Consider the following 25,817-nt stretch of genomic DNA (forward strand, 5'->3'; position numbering starts at 1 on the left):
CTCAGATGCCACTTACTGATGGGAAAAGCAAAGGTCACAAGAATCTTGTGAGCCATGTCTTTTATTTTTCAAATAATCTTTGAAAGGTGTAGTTTTTCTGGTACAAAATCTTACCTGCAGCCCCACCCTAACCACAACTTTTATTATTATTATTATTTTAATGGCCTCACCCACGACATATGGAAGTTTCTGGGTCAGGGACTAAATCCGAGCTGCAGCTGCAACCTACACCATTACTGCAGCAACACTAGATCCTTAACCCACTACACCTGGCCAGGGATCGAACCCACACCTCTGCAGCAACTCAAGCTGCTGCAGTCAGATTCTTAACCCTGTGTACCATAGTGGGAACTCCACAACCCTGACTTAAAAAAAAAAAAAAAGACCACACTGACGATTGTGTGGCCTCAGGCTCTGAGGCAGTAAACTGACTGCAGGGTAACACTTTACCTAAAGTGTAGGTACTCATGCCAGTACTTTAAAAAAATGTTTAGCGATGTCTCTGGTTTCTCAAAACTGAACTTTTCAGTTATTACATTAATATTTTGTCACCTAAAGATGAAGTGATGTGACATGCAATAAGAAGCATGTCAAATACAGTAAATAGCTTGTATGTGAGCAGTTTGGACTAGAGTTAATCACAAATGCTTACAGTTTACTTCTGGTATCATCAAAAACACTCAATGTATATCCATAAAGACACAGTTTAATATGTCATGTCTTTTGGGAGTTCCCACTGTGGTTCAGTGGGTTATAAACCCGACTAGTGTTCATGAGGATTCAATCTCTGGCCTCACTCAGTGGGTTAAGGATCCAGTGTTGCTGTGAACTGTGGTGTAATTCACAGATGGGGCTCAGATCCTGCGTTGCTATGGCTGTGGCGTAGGCTGGCAGCTGCATCTCTGATTCCACCTCTAGCCTGGGAACTTCCATATGCCCCAGGTGTGGCCCTAAAAAGCAAAAAAAAAAAAAAAAAAAAGAGTCATATCTTTGGGGACTGATGCGGCAGCTTCAAGATATGAAAGCAGCTTGCTAGTCAAAGCCCAATTTCTTACAAAGCACATGTTTCAATACAAATCTGGACATAATTTCTGACATAAGAATTTCTCAAGGAGTTCCACTGTGGTGCAGTGGTTAACAAATCCAACTAGGAACCGTGAGGTTGTAGGTTCGATCCCTGGGCCTCACTCAGTGGGTTAAGGATCTGGCATTGCTGTGAGCTGTGGTGTAGGTCACAGATGTGGCTCGGATCCCATGTTGCTGCGGCTGTGGCATAGGCCGGTGGCTACAGCTCCAATTGGACTCCTAGCCTGGGAACCTCCATATGCCACAGGTGTGGCCCTAGAAGAGACAAAAGGACGAAAAAAAATTACCTTAAATTTGAATGCTCTATTCAAAAGACACAAAGTAGCAGACTGGATAAAAAAAATAAGAGCCTACACTATGCTGCCTATAAAAGACTCATCTTAGGGCAAAGTACACATATAAACTGAAAGTGAAGGGATGGAAAAAGATATTTCATAAGAATGGAAATGACAGGAAAGCAGAATTCGCAATACTTATATCAGACAAAATAGACTTTAAAGCAAAGACCATAAAGAAAGACAAAGAAGGGCACTATTTAATGATAAAAGGATCACTTCAAGAAGAGGATATTACACTCGCCAATATATATGCCCCTAATATAGGAGCAGCCAAATACATACAATAAATATTAACAGACATAAAAGGAAAAACTGATGGGAATACAATAACAGTAGGATATTTTAACACCCCACTCACATCAGTGGACAGATCCTCTAGACAGAAAATCAATAAGGCAACAGAGACCCTAAATGACACAATAGAACAGTTAGACTTAATTGAATATTTTCAGGACATCACATCCAAAAAGTCAGAATACACATTCTTTTCAAGTGCACATAGAACATTCTAAAGGAGTGACCACATGCTGGGACACAAAACTAACCTCAACAAATTCAAGAGTATAGAAATTATTTTAAGTATCTTCTCTGACCACAATGGCATGAAACTAGAAATCAACCACAGGAAAAGAAATGAGAACAAACTGACAACATAGAGACTAAACAACATGCTACTAAAAAACCAATGGGTCAACAGGAAATAAAAAGGAAATTAAAAAATACTGCAAGGAGCTCTGGTCATGGCTCAGCAGAAATGAATTTGACTAACATCCATGAGGACGCAGGTTTGATCCCTGGCTGTGCTCAGTGGGTTAAGGATCTGGCATTGCTGTGAGCTCTGGTGTAGGTCACAGACATGGCTCAGATCCCATGTTGCTGTAACTGTGGTGTAGGCCGGCAGCTGTAGCTCTAATTCAACCCCTAGCCTGGGAACCTCCATATGCCATGGTGTGGCCCTAAAAAAGAAAAAAAAGGAAAAAAAAAACAAAAAATAAACCTCAAGACAAATAACAATGAAAACACAACCATTCAAAATTCATGGGACGCTGCAAAAGCAGTCCTTAGGGGGAAGTTCATAGTGATACAGGCCTTTCCGAAAAAAATAAGAAAAGTCTCCCTGTCATGGTGCAATGGAAACGAATCCAACTAGGAACTATGAGGTTGCAGGTTTGATTCCTGGCCTTGCTAAGTGGGTTAAGGATCCGGTGTTGCTGTGAGCTGGGGTCACAGATGTGGCTCGGATCTGGCGTTGCTGTAGCTCTGCCATAGGCCAGCAGTAACAGCTCCGATTAGACCCGTAGCCTGGGAACCTCCATATGCTGTGGGTGAAGCCCTAAAAGGACAAAAAGACAAAAAAATAAAAATTAAAAAAAAAATGTAGCAAAAATGAGAAAAATCTCAAATTGACAACTTAACCTACCACCTAGAAGAATTAGGAAAAAAAAAAGAACAAACAAAACCTAAAGTCAGCAGAAGGAAGGAAATTGTAAATATCAGAGAGGAAATCAATAAAATAATGATTCAAAAAATAACAGAAAAAAATCAATGAACCCAAGAGCTGGTTCTTTGAAAGGGTAAACAAAATTGACAAACCTCTGGCCAAATTCACCAAGAAGAACAGAAAGAGAACCCAAATAAACAAAATAAGAAATGAAAAAGGAGAAATCTCAATGGATACTAAAGAAATACTAAAAACCACTAGAGAATACTAGAAACAATTACATGCCAACTCATTTGACCACCTAGAAGCAACGAACAACTTTCTAGAGACATCCAGCCCACCAAAATGGAATCCAGAAGAAATAGATCATTTAAACAGAAACAAAATTGAATATGTAATAAAAACACTCCCTACAAATAAGATGAAATTGAATATGCAATAAATGAAATGAAATTTCACTAGAAATGAAATTGAATATGTAATGAGAACACTCCCTACAAACAAATGTCCAGGACCAGATGGCTTCACAGGAGAATTCTATCAAACATACAAAAAACTTATATCCATCCTTCTTAAACTTCTCTAAAAGACTGAAGAAGGAACACTCTCGAAGACATTCTATGAAGCCATCATCACCCTAATACCAAAACCAGACAAAGATACTACCAAAAAAAACAAAAAAAAAAACAAAACTACAGGCCAATATCTTTAATGAATATAAATGCAAAAATTCTCAATAAAATTTTAACCAACCAAATTCAACAACATATATAAAAGATCATACATCATGGCCAAGCGAGAGTCATTCCAAGTTCATAAGAATGTTTCAACACACACAAATCAATCAACTTCACCACATTAACAAAAGTCAAAAACCACATGATCATCTCAATAGATACAGAAAAAGCGTGTGACAAAGTCCAACACCCATTCGTGATGAAAACTCTTACCAAAGTGGGTATAGAGGGAACATATCTTAATATAATAAAAGCCATTCATGACAAACTCACAGCCAATATAATATTCAATGAGAAAAGTTGAAGGCCTTTCAGCTAAAATCTCAAACAAAACAAGGATGCCCACTCTTACCAATTTTATTCAACACAGTATTGGAAGTCCCAGCCACAGCAATCAGACAAAAAAAAAAAAATAAGAATAACAAAAGGTATTCAAATTAGAAAGAAGAGGTATAAGAGTACCTCTATGCAGATGACATGATACTATACACAGAAAGCCCTAAGGACTCCTCAACAAAACCACTTGACTGATCAACAGAATTAGCAAAGTAGCAAGATACAAGATTAATATTCAGAAATGGATTGCATTTCTGAAAAATTACCTAGGAATAAACCCGACCAAGGAGGTGCAAGACTTACATACTCACAACTATAAAGCTTTCATCAAGGAAATTAAAGGGGACTCAAAGAAATGGAAAGATGTCCCACGCTTTTGAACTGGAAGAATTAATATTGTAAAGTGGTCATACTCTCCAAAGCAATCTACAGATTTAATGTGATCCTTATCAAATTACCCAGGACATCTTTCACAGAACTAAGAACAAACAATCCAAAAATTTATATGGAACCATAAAAGACGCGGAATTGCCAAGCAAGCCTGAGGGGAAAAAAAAAACAAGCAGGAGGCATAACTCTCCCAGAATTCAGACAATACTACAAAGCTACAGTAATCAGTTCCGTGTGGTACTGGTACAAAAACAGACATACAGACCAATGGAACAGAACAGAGAACCCAGAAATAAACCCAGACACCTAGAGTCAATTAATCTTTGACATAAAAGGCAAGAATACAAAATGGGAAAAATGGACAGCTGCATGTAAATCGATGAAACTAGAACACACCCTCACACCATACACAAAAATAAATTCAAAATGGCTTAAAAACTTAAACGTTAAGACAAGATACCATAAAACTCCTAGAAGAGAACACTGGCAAAACATTCTCTGACATCAACCATAAATATTTTCTCAGCTCAGTCTCTCAAGGTAATAGAAATAAAAACAAAAATAAACAAATGGGACCTAATCACACTTAGAAGCTTTTGTAAAGCAACGGAAACCATTAAACAAAACAAAACAAAAAAGACAACCTATGGAAGAAAATAGTTGCAAACAATGCAACCGACAAGGGATTAATCTCCAAAATATACAAACTCATATAACTCAACAGCAAAAAAAAAAAAAAAAAAACAAGCAATGGGCAGAAGACCTAAACAGACATTTCTACAGAGAAGATGTACAGATGGCCAACAGACACAGGAAAAAGTGCTCAACATCACTAATTATTAGAGAAATGCAAATCAAAACTACACGGAGGTACCACCTCACACTATCATTAAGTCTACAAATAGCATGTGCTAGAGAGGGTGTAGGGCAAAGGAAACCCTCCTACACTACTGGTGGGATGTAAACTGGTAAAACCACTATGGGAAAAAGCATGGAGGTTCCTCAGAAAACTAAATACAGAATTATTGTATGATCCAGCAATTCTACTCCTGGGCATGTATCTGGTACAAAATTTTCATTCCAAAAGATACAAGCACCCCTGTGCTCACTACAGCACTACTCACAATAGCCAAGACTTGGAAACAACCTAAATGTCCATGGACAGATGAATGGATAAGATGTGGTATGTATACACAATGGAATACTACTCAGCCCTAAAAAGAACAAAACAGGAGTTCTAGTTGTGGTGCAGCACAAACGAATCTGACTAGGAACCATGAGGTTGTGGGTTCAATCCCTGGCCCTGCTCAGTGGATTGCCATGAGCTGTGGTGTAGGTTGCAGATGCAGCTCAGATCCTGCATTGCTATGGCTGTGGTGTAGGCTGGCAGCAGCAGCTCTGATTCAACCCTAGTCTGGGAACCTCCATATGCTGCTAGGAAAGCCCTAAAAAGAAAAAAGAAAAAAAAAATCACACCATTTGCAGTATCATGGATGGATCTAGAGATTCTCTTACTAAGTGAAGTAAGTCACGAAAAGAAAGACAAGTGTCATATGATATCACTTACACATGGCACAGATGAACCTGTCTACAGAACAGAAACAGACTCGCAGACATGGAGAACAGACTTGTGGTTGCCAAGGGGAAGGGGTGGGATGGACTGGGAGTTTGAGGTTAATAGATGTAAACTATTACATTTAGACTGATAAACAATGAGGTCCTGCTGTAAAGCACAGGGAACTATATCCAATCACTTGTGATAGAATATGATGGAAGATAATGTGAAAAAAAGAGTGTTTATGTATGTATGACTGGGTCACTTTACTATACAGCAGAAATTGACAAAACATTGTAAATCAACCGTAATAAAAAAAATTAAAGAAAAACAAAAGGTTTCTTTGCCCAAGTCAATTAAATCAGCTCCCAAAGGCTGCAAGAAAGTTAATAGGGCATATTTCTGTCTCTCTTTCTTACAACTCCAAAGTTAAAGCTAAGTGAGGACAGTTTTTCTCTTTGAATCTCTGAGTCACTGGGTAATTTATTCCACAGAAATAAAATCACTAGTATCCAAAGACATCTAGATTGGGTTTCTGTTTGGTTGGTTGGTCGGTCGGTCGGACCCATAGCATACAGAAATTCCCAAGCCAGGGATGGAGCCTGTGCCACAGCAGTGACCCAAACCACAGCAGTGACAATGCTGGATCCTAACTGCTAGGCCACCAGAGAACTCTGTGACAATGGCTTTGGACATCAGAGTCTGAGGACTCAGGAAACATTACTAAAATGTTTGGACCCACATATATGTCCAACTTGGCAATTCTACTTCAAAAAGAAAATTACAGGCCAATATTCCCAATGAACATGATGCAAAAACCCTCAACAAAACATTAGCAAACTGAATTTAACAATGCATTAAAAGGCCCATACACCACAATCAAGTGGGATTTATCCTAGGAATGCAGTATGGTTCGACAGCTGTAAATCGCACGTATGATATACCACATTAACAAAATCAAGGATAAACATAATAGTATCAAAACCAAAAGCCATAAAAGCAAAAACAAACAAATGGGACACCATCAAACTAAAAAGCTTCTGCACAGCAAAGGAAACCAATGATAAAATGAAAAGGCAAACTACTGAATGGGAAAAAAATATTTGCAAATGGGGCTAATATCCAAAATAAAGAACTCACTCATCAAAACAAAAAATAAACTATCCAATAAAAAAAACTGAGCAAAAGATCTGAATAGACATTTTCCCAAAGAAGACATAAAAATAGCCAACATAAAAAGATGCTAAAAAACATTTATCATCAGGGAAATGCAAACCAAAGCCACAATGCAATATCATCTCCCACTTGTTAGAACGGCTATTATCAAAAAGACTATTGGTAATAAATGCTAGCAGGGATGTGGGAAAAAGGGACCCCTTGTACACTCCTGGTAAGAATATAAGTTGGTGTAGCCACTATGGAAATCAGTATGGAGGTTCTTCAAAAAGGTAAAAATAGAACTACCATATGATTCAGCAATTCTACTTCTGGGCATTTATCCGAAGAAAATGAAAACACTAACTTGAAAAGATACATGAACCCCCATGGGCACTGCGATATTACTTATAGTGGTCAAGATAACGAAACAACCTAAGTGTCCAACAGGGAGAAATAAAGAAAATACGAGATACACACACACATACACACACACTATTCAGCCATAAATAAGAATGGAATCTTGCCATTTGCAACAATATGGATAGATCTTGAGGGCATAAGTCAGACAGAAAAAGACAAATACCGGGAGTTCCCGTCGTGGCGCAGTGGTTAACGAATCCAACTAGTATCCATGAGGTTGCGGGTTCGGTCCCTGCCCTTGCTCAGTGGGTTAAGGATCCGGCGTTGCCGTGAGCTGTGGTGTAGGTTGCAGATGCGGCTCGGATCCCAGGTTGCTGTGGCTCTGGCGTAGGCTGGGGGCTACAGCTCCGATTCGACCCCTAGCCTGGGAACCTCCATATGCTGAGGGAGCGGCCCAAGAAATGGCAAAAAGACAAAAAAAAGAAAAAGAAAAAGACAAATACCACTCAATCTCTCTTATACGTGGGATCTAACACACACACACACAAGTTCACAGATACAAAGAACAGACTGTTGGTTTCAAGAGGCAGGGGTTGGGGAGGAATAGGTGAACTATTTTTGGTTTTGTATTTAAATAAATTGAATAAAAAAATTTAAAAACTGCGGCTAGGTCAAGAGGCCACTTGGGAATAATGGGAATTATTCTTCCTCATAGAATAATGAGGAAGTTAATGCAAGAGTGTCTCACTTGAAATTGCTGCATGAGAAGGGTCAATTATAACGTTGGCATTGATGATTTTTGGTACTTCCTTCAGTCGACTGGCTCTTCTTAATCTTTGGAATAACTGCGACCTACCTACGAATACTCAACGACACCTCAACAGTCAGCATACACAGGCAATCCTCAGGTGACGAACAACATTCTGGAGTATCCCTCCATCAGCCTGAGTTATTCTACCCCTTTTAGCTGCCTCAAGGAGAACAGAAGGCAGTGATAACTGTGCACGTATTAACCGACTCACCTGATCAAGGGAAAGAGCAAAGCAAGCCAAGCAACCTGAAGGAGAAGCATAATTATACAGGTCTGATGAGCAGCAATGGGGCAGTGCAGCTGCAGCAGAATGAATAAATCAGAATGCGGAACGCTGGCAGGGTGAGCAGACAGACACCAGAGCCTGAGACGTTCTGACAGTGTCTTAGGAAGGGCTCTCTGGATGGGTCACTGCTGGAAGGTTTTCACCTGAATACCTACCTCTCTGGATTTCTGTCTCCAACATCAAAAGCATTTCTTCTCTCTCCAATTGGAATATAAGCTCTGGTTTAAAGGGCTGATTCCCTGTAAAAAAAAAAAAAAAAAGGCAAGGAGAGCATAAGTTTTAAAGTTTGACCAAGTCCAACATGTACGTATTTTTTTCCTTTTTGCCATGTTCACGGCGTGTGGAAGTTCCTGGGCCAGGGATCAAAACTGCACCACAGCAGTAACCTGAGCCATAGCAGTGACAACACTAGGTCCTTAACCCACTGCACCACAAGGGAACTCCCCAACATTTTTTTTTTCCTTTTCTGAATCATGTTTTTTGGTATCATACCTAAGAACTCTTTGCCTAACCCAAGGTCGTGAAGATTTTCTCCTGTGTTTCCTTCTAGAAGTTTCATACCTTTGCATTTTACATTAGGTCTCTTATTCATTTTTAATTAATTTTTTTGGAGGTGTAAGGCAAGCAAGTTTATGCATATAGACATCCAAATATTTTAGCACCATCTGTCAAAAATACTATACTTTTTCCACTGAATTGCCTTGGCACCTGTAATGCATCTAAAATAGTTTCAGGATTGCTTTTTCCTTATCACAATAAATGAATCCACTAAAAAGTGTTCAGGATCACAATTCTTTCTCCCATCCCCCTCCTCGTACCTAAAACTAAGGGTATATAGTTATATACTCTGTTCCTCAGCTCTCTGTGAATTCTTTTTCTCTGCAACGTGGTAAGGTGTTACGTTCATTGGTTCCGTTTTTCTTTGAGTTTGAGATCACCATACCTTTGCATTCTTATTTACTTTTTTGAATATGTTGAACTAACATATTCTCAAAAGTCCAAACTAGGAGTTCCTGCTGTGGCTCCGTGGGTTAAGAACTCAACATAGTGTCTGTGAGGATGCAGGTTTGATCCCTGGCCTCACTCAGCGAGGTTAGGGACCCAGGGTTGCTGCAAGCTGCAGTACAGGCCTACAGCTGCAGTTGTGATTCAACCCCTAACCCAGAACTTCAATACACTGCAGGTGCAGCCCTAAAAAGGAAAAAAAAAGGTCCAAACTAGACAAAATGGTATATTCAGACCAGTGCGGGTCTCTGGAATACCTCTTTCCACTTTTACCTCCCACCTACTTCCAAGAAACTAACTTCATGATTTCCTAATTAATCCTTATGTTTCTTCTTATAAAGACTGGCAGATACACACATATTTACCTATTTTCCCTTCTTTCCTACACAAACTGTCATATACTATTAATGCTCTTTTGCCCTTTCTTATCTTCAGGGAAAATCCCTACAAGTGAATTGCCGGGAACGGGTAAATCCAGAGTAGGATCAGATATGGTTAAATGCCTCTCTCTGGGGTGGTATCACGCTGCATTACTACTTTCAATGCATGAAAGTGCTTTATTCCCCACAGCTTGGTCCCCAAAAACAGTGTTAAGTTTTTGAACTTCTGCTACTCTCATGGGTGAGAAATGGTGTTTCAGTATAATTTGAATAAACATCTCTCTTATTTTGAATGAAATGGAATATTTATAATATGTATACACAGTTATATGTACGTGTATGTGTGTTTATGTATGAATACATGTGTACACATACCGACACACCCCTACCTCCCAGCTCAGAGCCCCAGGACCTGGAAACAAAGACACCTCAGTGGCAATGACAATCCCTAGCATCTGGATCTTGATGTTAGCTACCAGTCTCCAATAAACAGAATGGACAATTCCAGAGCAAATTAAAAGGGCCCAGGAATCAGCTTAAAGGGGGCCAGATTTGGGAAACTTTGGCATGAAAATTATTATAGTAATAAATTATAAACCATTTTTTAAAATGAATTCACAAGTCTCTACAAATAATAAATAAATAAATGGTTACGAGAGAGGGGCTCTTGCTCACTGTAGTATGCCAGCCGCTCAGAGTTTCCATCGTGGCTCAGCGGAAACAAATGTGACTAGCATCCATGAGGATGCAGGTTCAATCCCTGGCCTCGCTCAGTGGGTTAAAGGATCCAGCCGTAAGCTGTGGCATGGGCTGCAGATGCAGCTCAGATCCCATGTTGCTATGGCTGTGTTATAAACCAGCAGCTATAACTCTGATTCTACCCCTAGCCTGGGAACCCCCATATGCCACAAGTGTAGTCTTAAAAAGACAAGAAAAAAAAGCCAACTGCTAACTGTTAAATAAAGAAAAGAAAAAGAAAATTACCGTTTGATAACAATCACGGTAAAGACCAGATAAGGCAAAAAGCATCATTGTATGCAACTCTATAGGAAAATATTTGTGCGGCCTTTGGTCTTTTTTTTTGCGGGGGCGGGGGTGGGCTGCACCTGCAGCATGCAAAAGTTCCAGGCCAGGGATCAAACCTGTGCCAAGGCAGTAACCTGAGCCACTGCAGTGACAACACTGGATCCTTAACCCACTGTGCCACCAGCAGAACTCCTTATTTGTGTGGTCTTAAAAAAGTGTTGCCCCCACTGTGGAAAACAGTATGGGGATTGCTCAGAAAACTAAAAATAGAACTACCACTTGATCCAGCAATCCCTCTCCCGGGCACCTATCCAGAGAAAACCATGACTCGAAAAGACACATGTACTCCAATGTTCATTGCAGCACTATCTGCAATGGCCAAGACATGCAAACACCTGAGATGCCCATCAACAGAGGAGTGGCTAAAGAAGATGTGGTACATATACACAATGGAATATTACTCGGCCATTAAAAGGAACAAAATACCGGCATTTTTAGCAACATGGATGGACCTAGAAATTACCATGCTAAGTGAAGTCAGTCAGACGATGAGACACCAGCATCAAATGCTATCACTGACATGTGGAATCTGAAAAAAGGACACAATGAACTTCTTTGCAGAACAGATACTGACTCACAGACTTTGGAAAACTTATGGTTTCCGAAGGAGAGAGTTTGGGGGGTGGGAGGATGCCCTGGGAGTGTGGGATGGAAATCCTTTAAAACTGGATTACAATGATCATTGTACAACTATTAATGTAATAAACTCACCGAGTAATAGAAACAAAGTGTTGCCCTATGACTGCAAGAGGAAACAAAACAAAAATTTTACAGTGGGAAAATGAGACGTCTTGACTAGGTGATAAAAATAAGCATCACCAATGAGGGACAGATGGTGTGCCTCTCGGTGTGACACCCTTGAAAGGACACACCACCACCAGCTTCAGTGTTCCAGCCAGAATGGATCATCTGGATCTAATTATGAGGAAACATGAGGAATGCTTTATTAAAAACGGGGGGAGGGAATATTAAAAATGCCACAGTCATAAAAGGCAAAGAAATGCCGTGAAAATGTTCCAAATTGAAGGAGACTAAAGATACACTGGCAGCCAGACTAGACTCTGGACTGGATCTTCCTCTGGAGAGACAGAAATATGCCTTAAGTTACACAACTGGCTCTGTATAAAATTAGGGCATAAATGATAGATTGGATAAAAGTATTATATCTGCACTGGGGCTATGTAAGAGAATAGTCCTATTTCTACAAAATATACTGTTCGGTGAAGCATTAATCGTGCCCAAAGCTTTTGCCCTCAGCTCTTGGGACGTGATTTCCACATGCTTGTAATATACTGCCTGATAAGAGTGTCTTTTTTGGAGTTCCCATTGTGGCTCAGCGGTAATGAACCTGACTAGCACCCACGAGGATGTAGGTTCAATCCCTGGCCTTGCTCAGTGGGTTAAGGATCCAGCATTGCCACAAGTTGTGGTGCAGGTCACAGATGTGGCTTGGATCTGACGCTGCTATGGCTGTGGTGTAGGCCGGCAGCTGCAGCTCTGATTCAACCCCTAGCCCGGGAACTTCTACACATCGCAGGTATGGCCCTAAAAAGCACCCCACCCCCGGCCGCAAAAAAGAGTGTCTTTTTTTACCTGGAGGCTTTGGGCGTCACCAGAGTTTAAAAATGTGATTTATGGTGGAGCCTTTGGGCCATGTTTATCAGCTTAATTTCCAGGGGGGCTGGAAACAAGGTCAGCCACAGGGATGTCCAGCCATACCTATGTGATCAAGCTGCAATTATAGCTCTGGACACCAAGGTTTGTGGGAGCCTCCCCGGTGGGCAATACTGGGCGTGCACTGTCGGCCATCACTGATGGGGAGAGTGAGTGCTGTCCCCCACCCCCCGGGAGAAAACAACTGGGAGTCTGGGCTGTTGTTCCCCTGGACTCTGCCCCAGGCACCTTTTCCCTTGGCTGATTTATTCTATAGCCTGTCCATGTAATGGTGTGGCTGTCAGTACACCAGCTTTCGGTGAGTCCTGAGAGTCCTCCGACCAAATTATTAAGGCTCAGGGATCCCCAAGCTTTGCAACTGGTGTCCAGAGGACTCCTGAACTCTTCATTTACACAAGTATTTACAGTATTTAAAAGGCTCTGGTGTATGTAAATTATGCTCAAATGGTTAAGAAAAAAATCATCAGTATAAATGTTCCTATTTAACATAAATATTTATGGAAAGAATATGCACATAAATGATAAAGTTAATGGGGTAAAAGGTCACTATCAGTGAATCTAGGTAAAAGGTATACGGATGTCCTTGTTGTATACTTTTACTTTTCGATCAGTAAAAATTTTCTGTAAATTTGAAGTTATATACAAATACATTGTTAAAGCAAAACACAAAACACCTCTGAAAAATCACATTAATAAACAGCTATAGCAACTGGCAGCCTGAAGAAGCTTCATGATTTCATGACAAACCAATGGTCACAATCTGACCGTTTACAGTTCAAAGGATAGATTTTTTTTTTTCCTGGACAGAAACATTGGAAACACCTTGTCTCTTGCACAGAGATTATTAGGACTCACAGGTGCCCAAGCTCAGAGAATGATTTCAGGAATCCCAGAGCATCAAACAACTGCGCACACAAAGACACCCCAGGGGCGGATATCAAGTCACAGGGCGCCCGTCCTCACCTACTAAGAGCAGGTTCCGGAAGTTCTCCAGCATCACGTCCCGGTACAGCTTCCTCTGGGTGGAGTCCAGCAGCCCCAGCTCCTCCTCGGTGAAGGTCACGGCCACGTCCTTGAAGGTCACTGCCTCCTACAACACCAAACACACAGACTCTGCTTATGGAAGAGGGGCAGCACCGAGCAAGGGGTAAGGATGGGACACTGTTCTGGATTCTGAGGGACAGAAACAAACTCAAGGAGCTGCCTTCTGTTTGCCTTCTACCTGGCCAATTCCATCCACCGAAAGGGCTGCAGGAAAAGAAACCCTTGCACTTTCAATCGCTGCCTTTTGTCAGTACCCCCAACAAGGCAAGTCCCTGGAACTCTGTCACATCATGAGTTGCCAGAAAAGCTTCAGTTCCAACAGCATGTGATAGAGTCTGTTTTCCTTTTTACACACCTACGCTGCTTAAGGTGCCAAACTTACAGGACATGAGTCACCCTTCCTGTTCAGCATGCAGCTCAGCCTCCGTGCTCATCTAGAGACTGCGGCAGTTACGGTGCTGTGCTGCGAGCCCATCTCTGCAGCCTGACTGCCCATGTTCACATCAGAAGGCTCTGCAGGGGTACCCTGGACCCACTGCTCATCCTGTCTTCGCTTGCAGGCTGACAACTGTACGCTAGGGTGCTGGTAATACAACGAGTGACTCTAGGTGAAGCACTGAGGAACGTGCTGGCACACAGTACCCAGTAAATGTTCACGACTATTATTATTGCCATCAGCTCTGTCATCCCACTTCAGGGCTGCATAGTAACTCAAGGAACTGATGATTGAGAATACAGCGAACTGGTCGAAATAACGCATGCTTACTCAGTTTTAGATTATCAATTATAAACAATGTTGAAAAAAATCTATTCCTATGGACCCTAGTCCTTAGAAGTCTGTCTGTTACCTCCTTAAAATAAATTTCAAAAAGTAGAAATGGTAAAGTTGAAGAATAATAAACTTTCGAGTTTTGAAACCATAATGGCAGGCATTTCCTTCGAAAATATTTTTCTAACTTCTCTTTTTAAAATTTTTTATTTATGGCTACGCCCGCAGCACATGAAAGTTCCCAGGCCAGATATTGCATCCAAGCCATAGCTGTGACCTACGGCCCAGTTGTGGCAACACGGGATCCTCAGCCTGGGCCAGGGGACTGAACCCATAGCGACCCAAGCACTGCAGTGACCTGAGCCACTGGAGTCAGCTTCTCATCACTACAGCAACTCCAAACTTATTCTTCAAAGAAAAGTATAAATCCCTAAACCTCTATACCCTGGCCAACAATGGATGCAAATACTTTAAACAAACATACAAACAAACAAACAAAAACTAAGACATCAATTTGGGAAGTAAAAACTAGTTATTTCAAAAAATTTTTACAAAGTTTATTAGTAATACCCAGTATTCTGTGAAAAGAATCTGAGAGAGAATGGATATGTGTATATGTATGACTGACTGGGTCACTTTTTGTACAGCAGAAATTATCACAACCTTGTAAATTAACTATTCCTCAATGAAACTTAAAAAAAAGTTGATTAGTAGAGTTCCTGTCGTGGCTCAGTGTTTAACGAATCCGACTAGGAACCATGAGGTGGCCAGTTCAATCCCCGGCCTTGCTCAGTGGGTTAAGGATCCGGCGTTGCCGTGAGCTGTGGTGTAGGTCGCAGACTCGGGCTGCTGTGGCTCTGGCATAGGCCAGTGGCTACAGCTCCGATTAGACCCCTGGCCTGGGAACCTCCATATGCCATGGGAGCAGCCCAAGAAAAGGCAAAAAAAAAAGAAAAAAAAAAGGCGATTAATAATGAAGGTCATTGGTCATTTTCTGTTCATGTGTGTGCTGGTCATCTCTATTTCTTGTTTTGTAATAATATTCATTCATGGGGACATTAAGGCCTTTTCTCCCAAGTATGCTGTACAGATTTTTCTTTCTTTCTGGATAGTAACCTTTTAATTTTTTTTGCTATAGGGAAATTAAAAATTTCTATATGAAGACCTGTTCAACATAGCATGTGTTCTGGCTGGGGCTCCAAACATCACCACCTCAGTTCTTGGTCTCTGAATGAAAACTCTGATTTGGTGTTTTTTTGGGTTTTTTTTGTTTGTTTGTTTAGTTGGCTGGGTTTTTTTGCCTTTCTTTCCACCCAAATGGTATGCCTGATACTCTTGATCCAGAAAGCAAGGGTTTTAGAGTTGGCCAGGACTTGTTTACTGTAGGAACTTGAACAGGACTTGAAATTATATAAACCTCTTATCCTTTTTTTTTTTTGCCGTGCCTGTGGCATGCAGAAGTTCTCCAGCCAGGAATAGAACCTGTGCCACAGTAGTGACACATGATTCAAAGTCCCTTTCACAGCAGTGAATAGAGTGACAGATGGAAAGTGCCTGTATTATAGTATGACTAAAAATTTTAAAACTACATACAATGCTCTCATAGTTTTTTTTGTTTTTTTTTTTTAGGGCTGCACCTGCAGCACATGGACGTTCCCAAGCTAGGAGTTGAATCGGAGCTACAGCTGCTGGCCTAGGCCACAGCCACAGCCATGACAGATCCAAGCCGTGTCTATGACCTACACCACAGCTCACAGCAACGCCAGATCCTCAACCCACTGAGTGAGGCCAGGGATCGAACCTCCATCCTCATGGATACTAGCTGGATTCGTTTCCACTGCACCACGATTGGAACTCCAATGCTCTAATAAATTAATTCGTGAATGGTGTAACGCTCAAAGACATACACAGACACAAAAAGAAAGTTTTCAGGCCCTGGAAAGAAAGAATCTAGCTCTTTTTGTATGAAAAGAGCTAACACTTTTTTTTTGGAGTTTACCTTCAACATGATACTGTTAGGCAGAACTACCTTTCAGGGATTCTTTTTACATAGTATGTGAGGTATCACTTAGGAAAAAAAATTTTTTTTAGTTTCGAGATTCTAGAACATAAGGACAAATAATATTAGAATACTCTCAGAAGTGCTTTTCAGTAAAGTTTGGATGTAGAGAAACTGATACTGTTGTACAATAATAACTACAATAATTCAAGAATTTAAAAGCTTATGAATGAGGAACAGTTAAAAAAAACAGGGAGGGTGGTGTATAAGAGTTCACTGAAATAATGGATGACAAAGATTAAGTTGTATAATTTTAAGGGAAAGAAACAATTCAAAATTATATCTACTATTGCAAGTACAGTTATGAATGCCCATGTAAAATGACCAGGGGAGAAGGGTAGTAATATGTGTTTTCCTCCCATTTAAAAAATTTCTATTCTCTTTTACACTATTATTTGTGAAATAAAACAATAAAAACTCAAAGTAAATTTTTAAAAAATGAAACAAAAGAGCATGCATGGCACATAAATGAAATTCAATGTCTGCTGTCATCCTTTACTCTCGGCAAGGAAGAGAAAAAAGATGTCCACTTACTGAGAAGTTAAGCAAACAGTCATGTGACAAAAATAAAAACCTGACTCACCTGGAAATTGATCATCTTCTCCTTTACCTGGGGAAAGGCAGAAACCTAAAAAGGCACAAAAGGTAAGAATGAAGCCATGAGAGAAAGGGAAACGCATCTCCGTGCTGATCATAAAAAAGTGTCCCTTCTCCCAGACAGATGCAGCCACACACACCTTCACAGGCAGGGTGCGAGCTGGGGTCCTGCTGCCCCTAGGCTATCCTGGCAGGATGCCCATGTGTGTAGGACAGCCTACACCACCAAGCCCAAGAGTCCTCTCTCACATCGAGGCCCCCCAGGTACGCATTCTGACCCGGGGCAGAGTAGAGTGTTATTGTGATATTTATTTTATTTCTTAAAAATTAAAGTATAGTTGATTTACAATGTTGGGCCAATGTCTGTTGTTCCGCAAAGCGACTCAGTTATACACACACACGTATACACACACTTTCCCTTCTGTGTTCTTTTCCATCATGACCTATCCCGGGAGATTGGGCAGAGCTCCCTGTGCTGTACGGAGGAGCTTGTTGTCTATCCATTCTAAACACAGGAGTCTGCATCTACGAACCCCAAACTCCCAGTCCCTCCCACTCCCTCCCCCTTCCCCTTGGTAACTACAAGCCGGCCTCTATGTCTGTGAGTCTGTTTCTGTTTGTAAAGGTTCATTTGGGCCATATTCTAGATTCCGCATATAATATTGTGATGTTAAATCTCAGGGTCTCTGAGTGAGAAACGCTGCCCTCCACCACGATTATCCCATACTGAATGGTTTGGGAAATTAGCTTTAGCTTTAGACTTCATGACGTTTCTTATTCAACCTAAAAGTAAAAGGGGACAACAGCCCTTATTCTTAGTAAAGTCACTTCAATGCCAACGAATTTTGACTCACAAGTTACGTCAAGCTACTTGATAAATTCCCATTGCTGTTAGAGGTTAAAACAAGGAAGATCGCCATCCCCACTCAAACTGCTAATGTCATGCAACTGCCAAGCCTCACAGAATTGTACACTAATTCTATCGTATGTAGGTTAAACAATAAATGCTAAAAAAAATTCAATGAGGTTGTTGAACAAGCACCTGCACAGCCTTAAAGTGCACGATGGTCACCTGAGGTTCCCCGTAAAAGGAAGATCCTTGGTCCCATCCCCTCCAAATTCTAAATAAATTGGTTTGGGGCTGGATTCAAGGATCTGCTTTTACATGGAGCTCCCAGGTGATAATGCTGCTTGAAAGCAGCCGGGGAAAAACAATGCATTACCTGGATTCCCGTGAATCCAGATCTCTTATTAGAAACCATGGGGGGAGTTCCCGTCGTGGCTCAGTGGTTAACGAATCCGACTAGTATCCATGAGGTTGCGGGTTTGATCCCTGTCCTTGCTCAGCGGGTTAAGGATCCGGCATTGCTGTGAGCTGTGGTGTAGGTTGCAGATGCGGCTTGGATCCCACGTTGCTGTGGCTCTGGTGTAGGCTGGCGGCTACAGCTCCGATTGGACCCCTAGCCTGGGAACCTCCATATGCCGTGGGAGTGGCCCAAGAAATGCCAAAAAGACAAAAAAAAAAAAAAAAAGAAACCATGGGGCCAGAAGGAAGTGGCATAATACTTCTAAAGTAGCGCACAAAAAGAACTGTCGAAGCAGAATTGTATACTGAGGGTATAGTTCAGGAAAAGATTCAGGAATGAGGTGAAATAAAGATAGTTCAGGAAAAGATTCGGGAATGAGGTGAAATAAAGATATTCTCAGACGACTTAGGAATTCTTACGGAGCTCTAAAAGGAATTGGTAGGGAGTTCCTGTTGTGGCCCTGCAGAAACAAATCTGACTAGTATCCACAAGGATGCAGGTTCAATCAGTGGGTTAAGGATCTGCCGCTGCAGTGAGCTGTGATATAGGCAGCACATGCGGCTTAGACCCTGCACTGCTGTGGCTCTGGTGTAGGCCACAAGTACATACGTGCAGTGTAAGACAACTAGAGCATAAAGATGACACATTATATTTTTCTCTGGTGGCTTTCTAGTTTTTCTTTCTTTTCTTTCTTTCTAAGGGCCACACCTGCAGCATATGGAGGTTCCCAGGCTAGGGGACGAATCAGAGCTACAGCTGCTGGCCTACGCCACAGCCTCAGCAACATCAGATCTGAGCCACATCTGTGACCCACACCATGGCTCACAGCAATGCCGGATCCTTAACCCACTGAGTGAGGCCAGGGATCGAACCCTTGACCTCATGGTTCCTAGTTGGATTCGTTTCCACTGAGTCCCGACAGGAAATCCTGCTTTCTAGTTTCTTTCTCTGTCTTCAGTTTTCAGCAGCTTAATTATGATGTGCCTGGGCTCAGACTGCTCTGAGTTCATTCTGTTTGGGATTTGCTCCACTTCTTAGAAGAAACATATAAGGTACATTTAAGATACTAGAAAACAGAACTAAAATAAACCCAAGTCAAGCAAAAGAAGGGAAATAATAAAGGTAAAAGTAGAAATTAATAAAACTGAAAGTAGATGTGTAAGAGGGAAAATCGATGAAACTGAAAGTAGTTTTTTAACCATAACAAAACCTCTAGCAAGAATGGTAAAAAAATAAAAGAGAGATAACAAAAGTTACCAATATTCAGAGTGAAAGAGCAGACGTCATTACTTCTAGAAAAAAAACATAAGAGAAAACCTTCCTGACCTGGAGTTCGGTGCAGTTCCTAGACATGAAAAGCACAAATCATAGAAGAAACTACTGATGAATCACACTTCATCAAAATTTAAAACTTTTGCTCTGCAAAAGACACTGTTAAGAGAATGAAAAGACAAGCTATAGGCTGAGAAGAAATATTTGTGAATCGCTTATCTGACAAAGGACTTGATCTAGAATATATGAATGACTCTCAAAAATCAACAATGAGGAAAACAACCCAATTACCTAGTTTAAAACTGGGCCACGCATATAAACAAACTTTAGCAAAGATGAAAAACAAACTGAAGAAAAGATATATCTGTTGAACTAGTTATCTAGTCATTAGGGAAATGTAAATTAAAGTCAAAACAAGATACCAACACATGCCTACTATCATGGCTAAAATTTAAAAATAAAATACAGGAGTTCCCGTCGTGGCTCAGTGACTAACGAATTGGACTAGGAACCATGAGGTTGCGGGTTTGATCCCTGGCCTGCCGTGAGCTGTGGTGTAGGTCGCAGATGCGGCTTGGATCCAGTGTTGCTGTGGCTGTGGTGTAGGTCGGCAGCTACAGCTCCGATTAGACCCCTAGCCCAGGAACCTCCACAGGCGTGGCCCTGAAAAAAAGACAAAAAACACACACGACCTTTCCTGTCCCTAGAAAAGGCAAAAAGACAAAAAATAAAATAAAATAATAAATAAATAAATAAAATACACTGCTAAGTGCTGCCAAAGATGTGGAGCAACTGGAACGCTCATGGGTCAAGTTCGTGGGGATGCAAAATGGCAGATATGTTCCTTGGAGAAGAGTGTGGCTGCTTCTTATAAAGTTAAACAATACATATTCCATAGGACCCAACAATCTCATTCTTGGTTACGAATTCTAGAGAAATAAGCACGAAATCTTGTACGCTAATATTTATAGTAGCTTATTCATAATTGCCAAAAACTATAAACATTCCAAATATTCCTCAACAGATGAATGGATAAGCTGTGGTAAATCCATAAAAGTAATATTAAGCAATAATAAAAACAAATGTGAAGTACTGACACATACACCTCAGATGAATGTCAATGGAATTATGCTGAGGGAAAGAACCCAGCCTTAAAAGGTTACGTAAGATATGAATCCATTTAAATGAGGGTTATAGTGGTTGCCAGCGGCTCCAGATGCAATGGGGAAGACAGGAGGGAGTTTTGGGCGGTGACGGAACTGCTCTGTATCTGATGATGATCGTGATTATATAAATCTATCTGTGGTAAAACTAACAGAACTGTACTGACAAAAGGAAAAAAAGTCAATTTTACTGTCTGATAATTATTTTTTATTTTTATTTGTTGTCTTTTTAGAGCTGAATCTGCCGCCTATGGGGGCTCCCAGGCTAGGGGTCCAATCAGAACTGTAGCCACTGGCCTACCTCACAGCCACAGCGACGCAGGATCCAAGCCACGTCTGCCACCTACGCCACAGCTCATGGCAACTAGGGATCCTTCACCTACTGGGCAAGGCCAGAGATCGAACCTGCACCCTCTTGGATACTAGCCGGGTTTGTTAACTGCTGAGCCACGACGGGAACTCCTGATCATGGATTTTGTTTTTAAAACCTGCTTCTCATCTGTCAAATGAGGGTAATGCTAGATTTGTTACGAGAAGTTAACGTATGTAAATCACTGGAAACACTGCCTAGTCATAAAATATAATCTATTAATATTAGTTATTATCATTTCTATCAGTGTGTCTCTTAGGAAACTTGTTTTAGAGCATGAAAATAGTTGCTTATAAGCTTTTCAATAATCTGAAACAGATAATGGATTCCACAGCTCACTAACATTAAAGGAGATTAAGGAATTATCTCCATAGGTTATTTCTATTCTGTTTGGCTACCTAATTCCAATTTCAGGAAATCTGCACTGCAAACCTTGATGCCAGAAGTCTGTCAAGTAGCTACTCTTACCACAAAAACCCTTGCCAATTCTGCACTGTGTTGGGCGCATGGAGAAAAATATGCTATGGTCCCAGCAAAAGAAGAACTTCCAGTGTACAGAAAGAGAGCGATAGGACACAAAGAACACCAAGACACGAGTAAGTCAAACTGTATACGGAAAAACAAGACCCATCACCATCCCTCTTCAGGGTGCAGTGCTCTTATATCCTCGTTTTCTCAAGTGTGTGCTATTCTCCAAGCTGCAAAATAAAATCCTCAGAGTAGCTGCTAATATCTCCCTTTCTTGGTCTTGGATACAATGTACGACAAGTCATTTCTTGGCATTTATGACAATAAATCAATCACTATCATATGGATTCAATGTTGGGGCCTTGCTTTAAAACACTCAAACAAACAAACAAAAAATGGAGGGGAGGAGTTGTGGCATGCGGGTTAAGGATTCTGGGTTGCCTCTGCTGCGGCTTGGGTCATTGCTGAGGTGCAAGTTTGAGCCCCATCCCAGGAACTTCCATATGCTGCGGGTGCAGCAAAAAAAAAAAAAAAAAAAAATTGTAAGGGAGGGTATGTTTTTTGATAAAAGACTGGCAAATGTTTACAAGGGTTGAACTGGGGTGACAGTTTCAAAGAAGTGCATTATTTCATTACATCTGGCTATGTTTATAAATTTCCACAGTAAAAATATAAGGGGAAAATAAAATGCATGATGCCTATTTTGAAAAACTTAAGTAAAAATCCAAAAATAATTCTACAGAATGGAAAACATTAAAATATTAATAGTTATCTCTATATCATGTGGTTATGGGTAATTATGTTTTTTTCTTTATACATCATACATGTTCTTTATTCTCTACAACATGCATTATTATTTCTGTAACCAGAGCATGAAGTATAATATTATCTCAAATAAAATACAGTTAATTTGCAGATGACTGAAAAAACCACTCCCATCAACAACTCAAAGCTCTGGAGTTCCCACTGTGGCACAGTGGGTTAAGAATCTGACTGCAGTGGCAAGGGAGGCTGCGGAGGTACAGGATCCCAGGGTTATAAAGGACCTGGTGTTGCTCAGTGTAGCTGGAAGTTATGGCTCAGATTCAATCGTTGGCCTGGGAACTTCCATAGTTAGTGGGTGCGGTCATTAAAACAAAAACAAAAACAAAACCAAAACCCAAAGCTTTCATGGCCCTCTACAAAAAACCCAAACATGCCTTTTCAACCTGACACTAAACACAGTAAGAATTAAGGCAGAAGATTGAAACTACCTAAATTCAAATCCTACTTAGGCCTCTAAGTAGCTGTGTGACGTAGAATAAACGACCTATGCTCTCTGTGTCTCAATCTCCTCATCTTTATCATGGGAATAACAGTATCCCCAGCTTCCAGAGGGCACTTGTGCTCATTCATGTAAAACCCCTAGAGTATTTCAACTAAATGGTGAAATATCATCATTATTACTCATAGCGATGAATTCCCCATCCCTTCCTACATTTGTTCAACAAATATCAGGGCATCTTGGAAAGCAGAAGAATTGCACACAAGATGCCTATAAGATGACAAAAGAGGAAGAAGGATGCTAAGTCCTGCTCAGGTGAGGCTCTGCTGCCTGGAGCCAAAGGGTCATTCCCTCATTGCTGCAGCCTTTTCCAAGTCAAGGCAGGTGTGAACCGGAGATCGGCACTTGCTATCAGCCTCTGCGTGAATTGAATCATGAGCTGCTGCAGCTGCGGACCCTCGACATCCCCTGAGAGTCTTCACGGTGGAGATCAGGAGTGAGGCACTCGGTGCCCTGGGAAAACTGGCAGACCAGGTCTTCAGATGGATGTTTTCAGGAGATTTGATGAGCCCAATTCTTGCATCTAGAAAAGCACTCAAACCCTTCAAGGAGACATCTGCTCCTCAAGACTAGCAGCAGCCTTCTGCAAATGTGTCCTTGGTTGCATGTATCTCCCCCTTCATCAAAATCACATATATACCGACCCTCCATCCTACCTCTTTGGGGCAGTTTTTCTGAGCTCTCTGAAATGCTGCCTCCCAGGCTATAGTCCTCATTTCGCCCTCAAATAAAACTTAACTCACAATTCTCATGTTGTGCATTTTTTAAAGTTGACACAGAGAAAAGAACGGAGGCTGAGCAAAATCAGAACTTCATTTGCGCTCCGACATAAATTACAGTGGACGTCCCAGACTACAGCCAGGAGCGACCCTTTCCAAAAAAAATTCAAAAAATGATTAGAAAACCAGATACAGCCACTCCTTCTTCAGGGATCAGAGAAAGGCCAGGGACACTGAGGCAGGAGCTCTGACCCCATCCCGGGCTCAAAGACGTTTTTGGGGAACTGAGCACTTACTTCTCGAGAAGTTAAAAGATACTAGTAACAAGAGACTTATTTTTGCTCACAAACCATCCTCTGATTCTTTTCCTGCACATTCTCAGACTAGCCCTATTAGGTAGATACTAATACCAACTTTAAAGAAGAGCAAAAGAAGAAGAGACACTGACATACTCGCCTAATATTATACCGGTGGGAAGCGGCAGCTAGAGCTGGTGGTTGGGTAAAGGGTTGGGAAAGTACAGAACCCAGAAGACCCTCAATCCCAGCGACTTACGGCCCTGGCCTGGGCCCCTAAACCGGGGATGCACCCACAGCCCCGCGCTCCAGAAGGCTCATTCAAAGGGAGCGCCAATTCTGCCCTTCGCTGCCAGCGGATTCTTTGTCCAAGGTCGAGGGCAGGGTCGCTAGTGGCCCACAACAAACCCAAGAACGGCCAGTGTGGACACGAGGACAGGGGCTCTGCAAAGCTGTGGGGGGCTCACCTTTCCGAGAGGAATGAAGGCCGCGGCCTCGCGTACCTGGACCGGAAGTGACTCTGCCTACACAAATCCCCCGGACTACGCTTCCCAGAATTCCCGACGGGAGCAGGGACACGGCCTCAGCTTCCTGTAGCGGAATTATCCAACTACAGTGTTGCCGGACTACACTTCCCGAAATTCCCAGGCACTTCGTCGCCTTCCCAGGGCGGAAGTTCCGGCTACTGTGCTGAGAGTGTGGATTCTACTTCACAGCCTCGCCGTCCTGAAAGAATTCCGCAATTCCCGCCTTCCTGGAGCTGAAATGCTTCCAAAGATACAGCGGTCTACTATGCATTTATGTATTTTCTCCAGCCGACTATGCACTAAAAGCGCTTTTCTAGAGCGTAATTGTTTCTGATCTTGTGCATCTTCTGAACTGCAATTCCCGAATCTCCTTCCCGGCAGCCCTTTCCGCAAGATTGCGCTTTTTCTTTCGGGTAGTCAACAATTGAATAGTCGATATTCTCTTTAGGAGACACAGAATAAATTAACTCTATACTGTTAGTCGAGTTCGGCCTCCCCTTTGCTTTTTTCCTAAAATTTTTTTTTCTGTCAAACATGCCAAAAACAAAGCAAACTCCACCAAAGCATACTATTTACCTACCCACCTACCTATCCCAAAAAAATGCCCCTAGAAACCAGAGAAGTTAGGAATGTGGGAAATAAAAAAAAAGGAAGGAAGGAAAGGAGGGAAGGTGGGAGAAGGGAATAAATGATATAAAGAAAGCGATTTGTAGGCAAAAAATGCAATATTAACAGGAAATTTCGTTGACCTGCATTGGGCACTGAATGTAAGGAGTACAGGATCTCAACCTTACTTTGACCGGATTGCCTTTTTTTATTCTACATGGGCGTGAATGCACCTAGAACTCTGACGCTGCTACCTTCCCTGAGCTGTTCGCTCTATGATGAATGGACATGGATGCCAAGAATACACAAGAAACAGATGCAACCACTGACCAGGACAAAAAGCAGCAGCATATGTTTTCCACATATACTTGGCTTTAATTGCTGATTATGAAATGTGAGTCCTAAGACAAATGGAAGGAGCTGTATTGATACAGACAAAGCATTATAATATGGGAAAGGATAGATCCTTTATAAAATCTTGAATTTTTTTTTTTTTTTTGCTTCTAGTATCATATCACCTATTTGAACTCTGCTCTTGATATTGTAAACACCATAAGATGTCTTAGGGAGGACATGGTGATCCAGGGAGGTCAGAGGATGAGGTAATGGCCTAATCCATAAAACTAGCAGAATAAAGAAAGAAAAAAAAAAGA

General features: G+C 41.4%; 1 protein-coding gene across 1 annotated transcript in view; it reads right to left on the reverse strand.

Moving 5' to 3' along the window:
• Positions 1–24,555, reverse strand: part of ZNF112 (zinc finger protein 112) — a 29,991-nt gene extending 5,436 nt beyond the window's left edge. The window contains exons 1-4 of the mRNA XM_047788966.1: positions 24,499–24,555; positions 17,099–17,143; positions 13,607–13,733; positions 8,654–8,737 (exon numbers count right to left, since the gene is read on the reverse strand). Coding sequence (XP_047644922.1) covers positions 8,654–8,737; positions 13,607–13,733; positions 17,099–17,113 — 226 coding nt within the window. The 5' untranslated portion in view covers positions 17,114–17,143; positions 24,499–24,555. The remainder of the gene's footprint in view (positions 1–8,653; positions 8,738–13,606; positions 13,734–17,098; positions 17,144–24,498) is intronic.
• Between the last annotated feature and the right edge of the window lie 1,262 nt (positions 24,556–25,817).

This window comes from Phacochoerus africanus, chromosome 8, assembly GCF_016906955.1.
Source record: "Phacochoerus africanus isolate WHEZ1 chromosome 8, ROS_Pafr_v1, whole genome shotgun sequence".
In the NCBI taxonomy this organism is placed as follows: domain Eukaryota; kingdom Metazoa; phylum Chordata; class Mammalia; order Artiodactyla; family Suidae; genus Phacochoerus; species Phacochoerus africanus.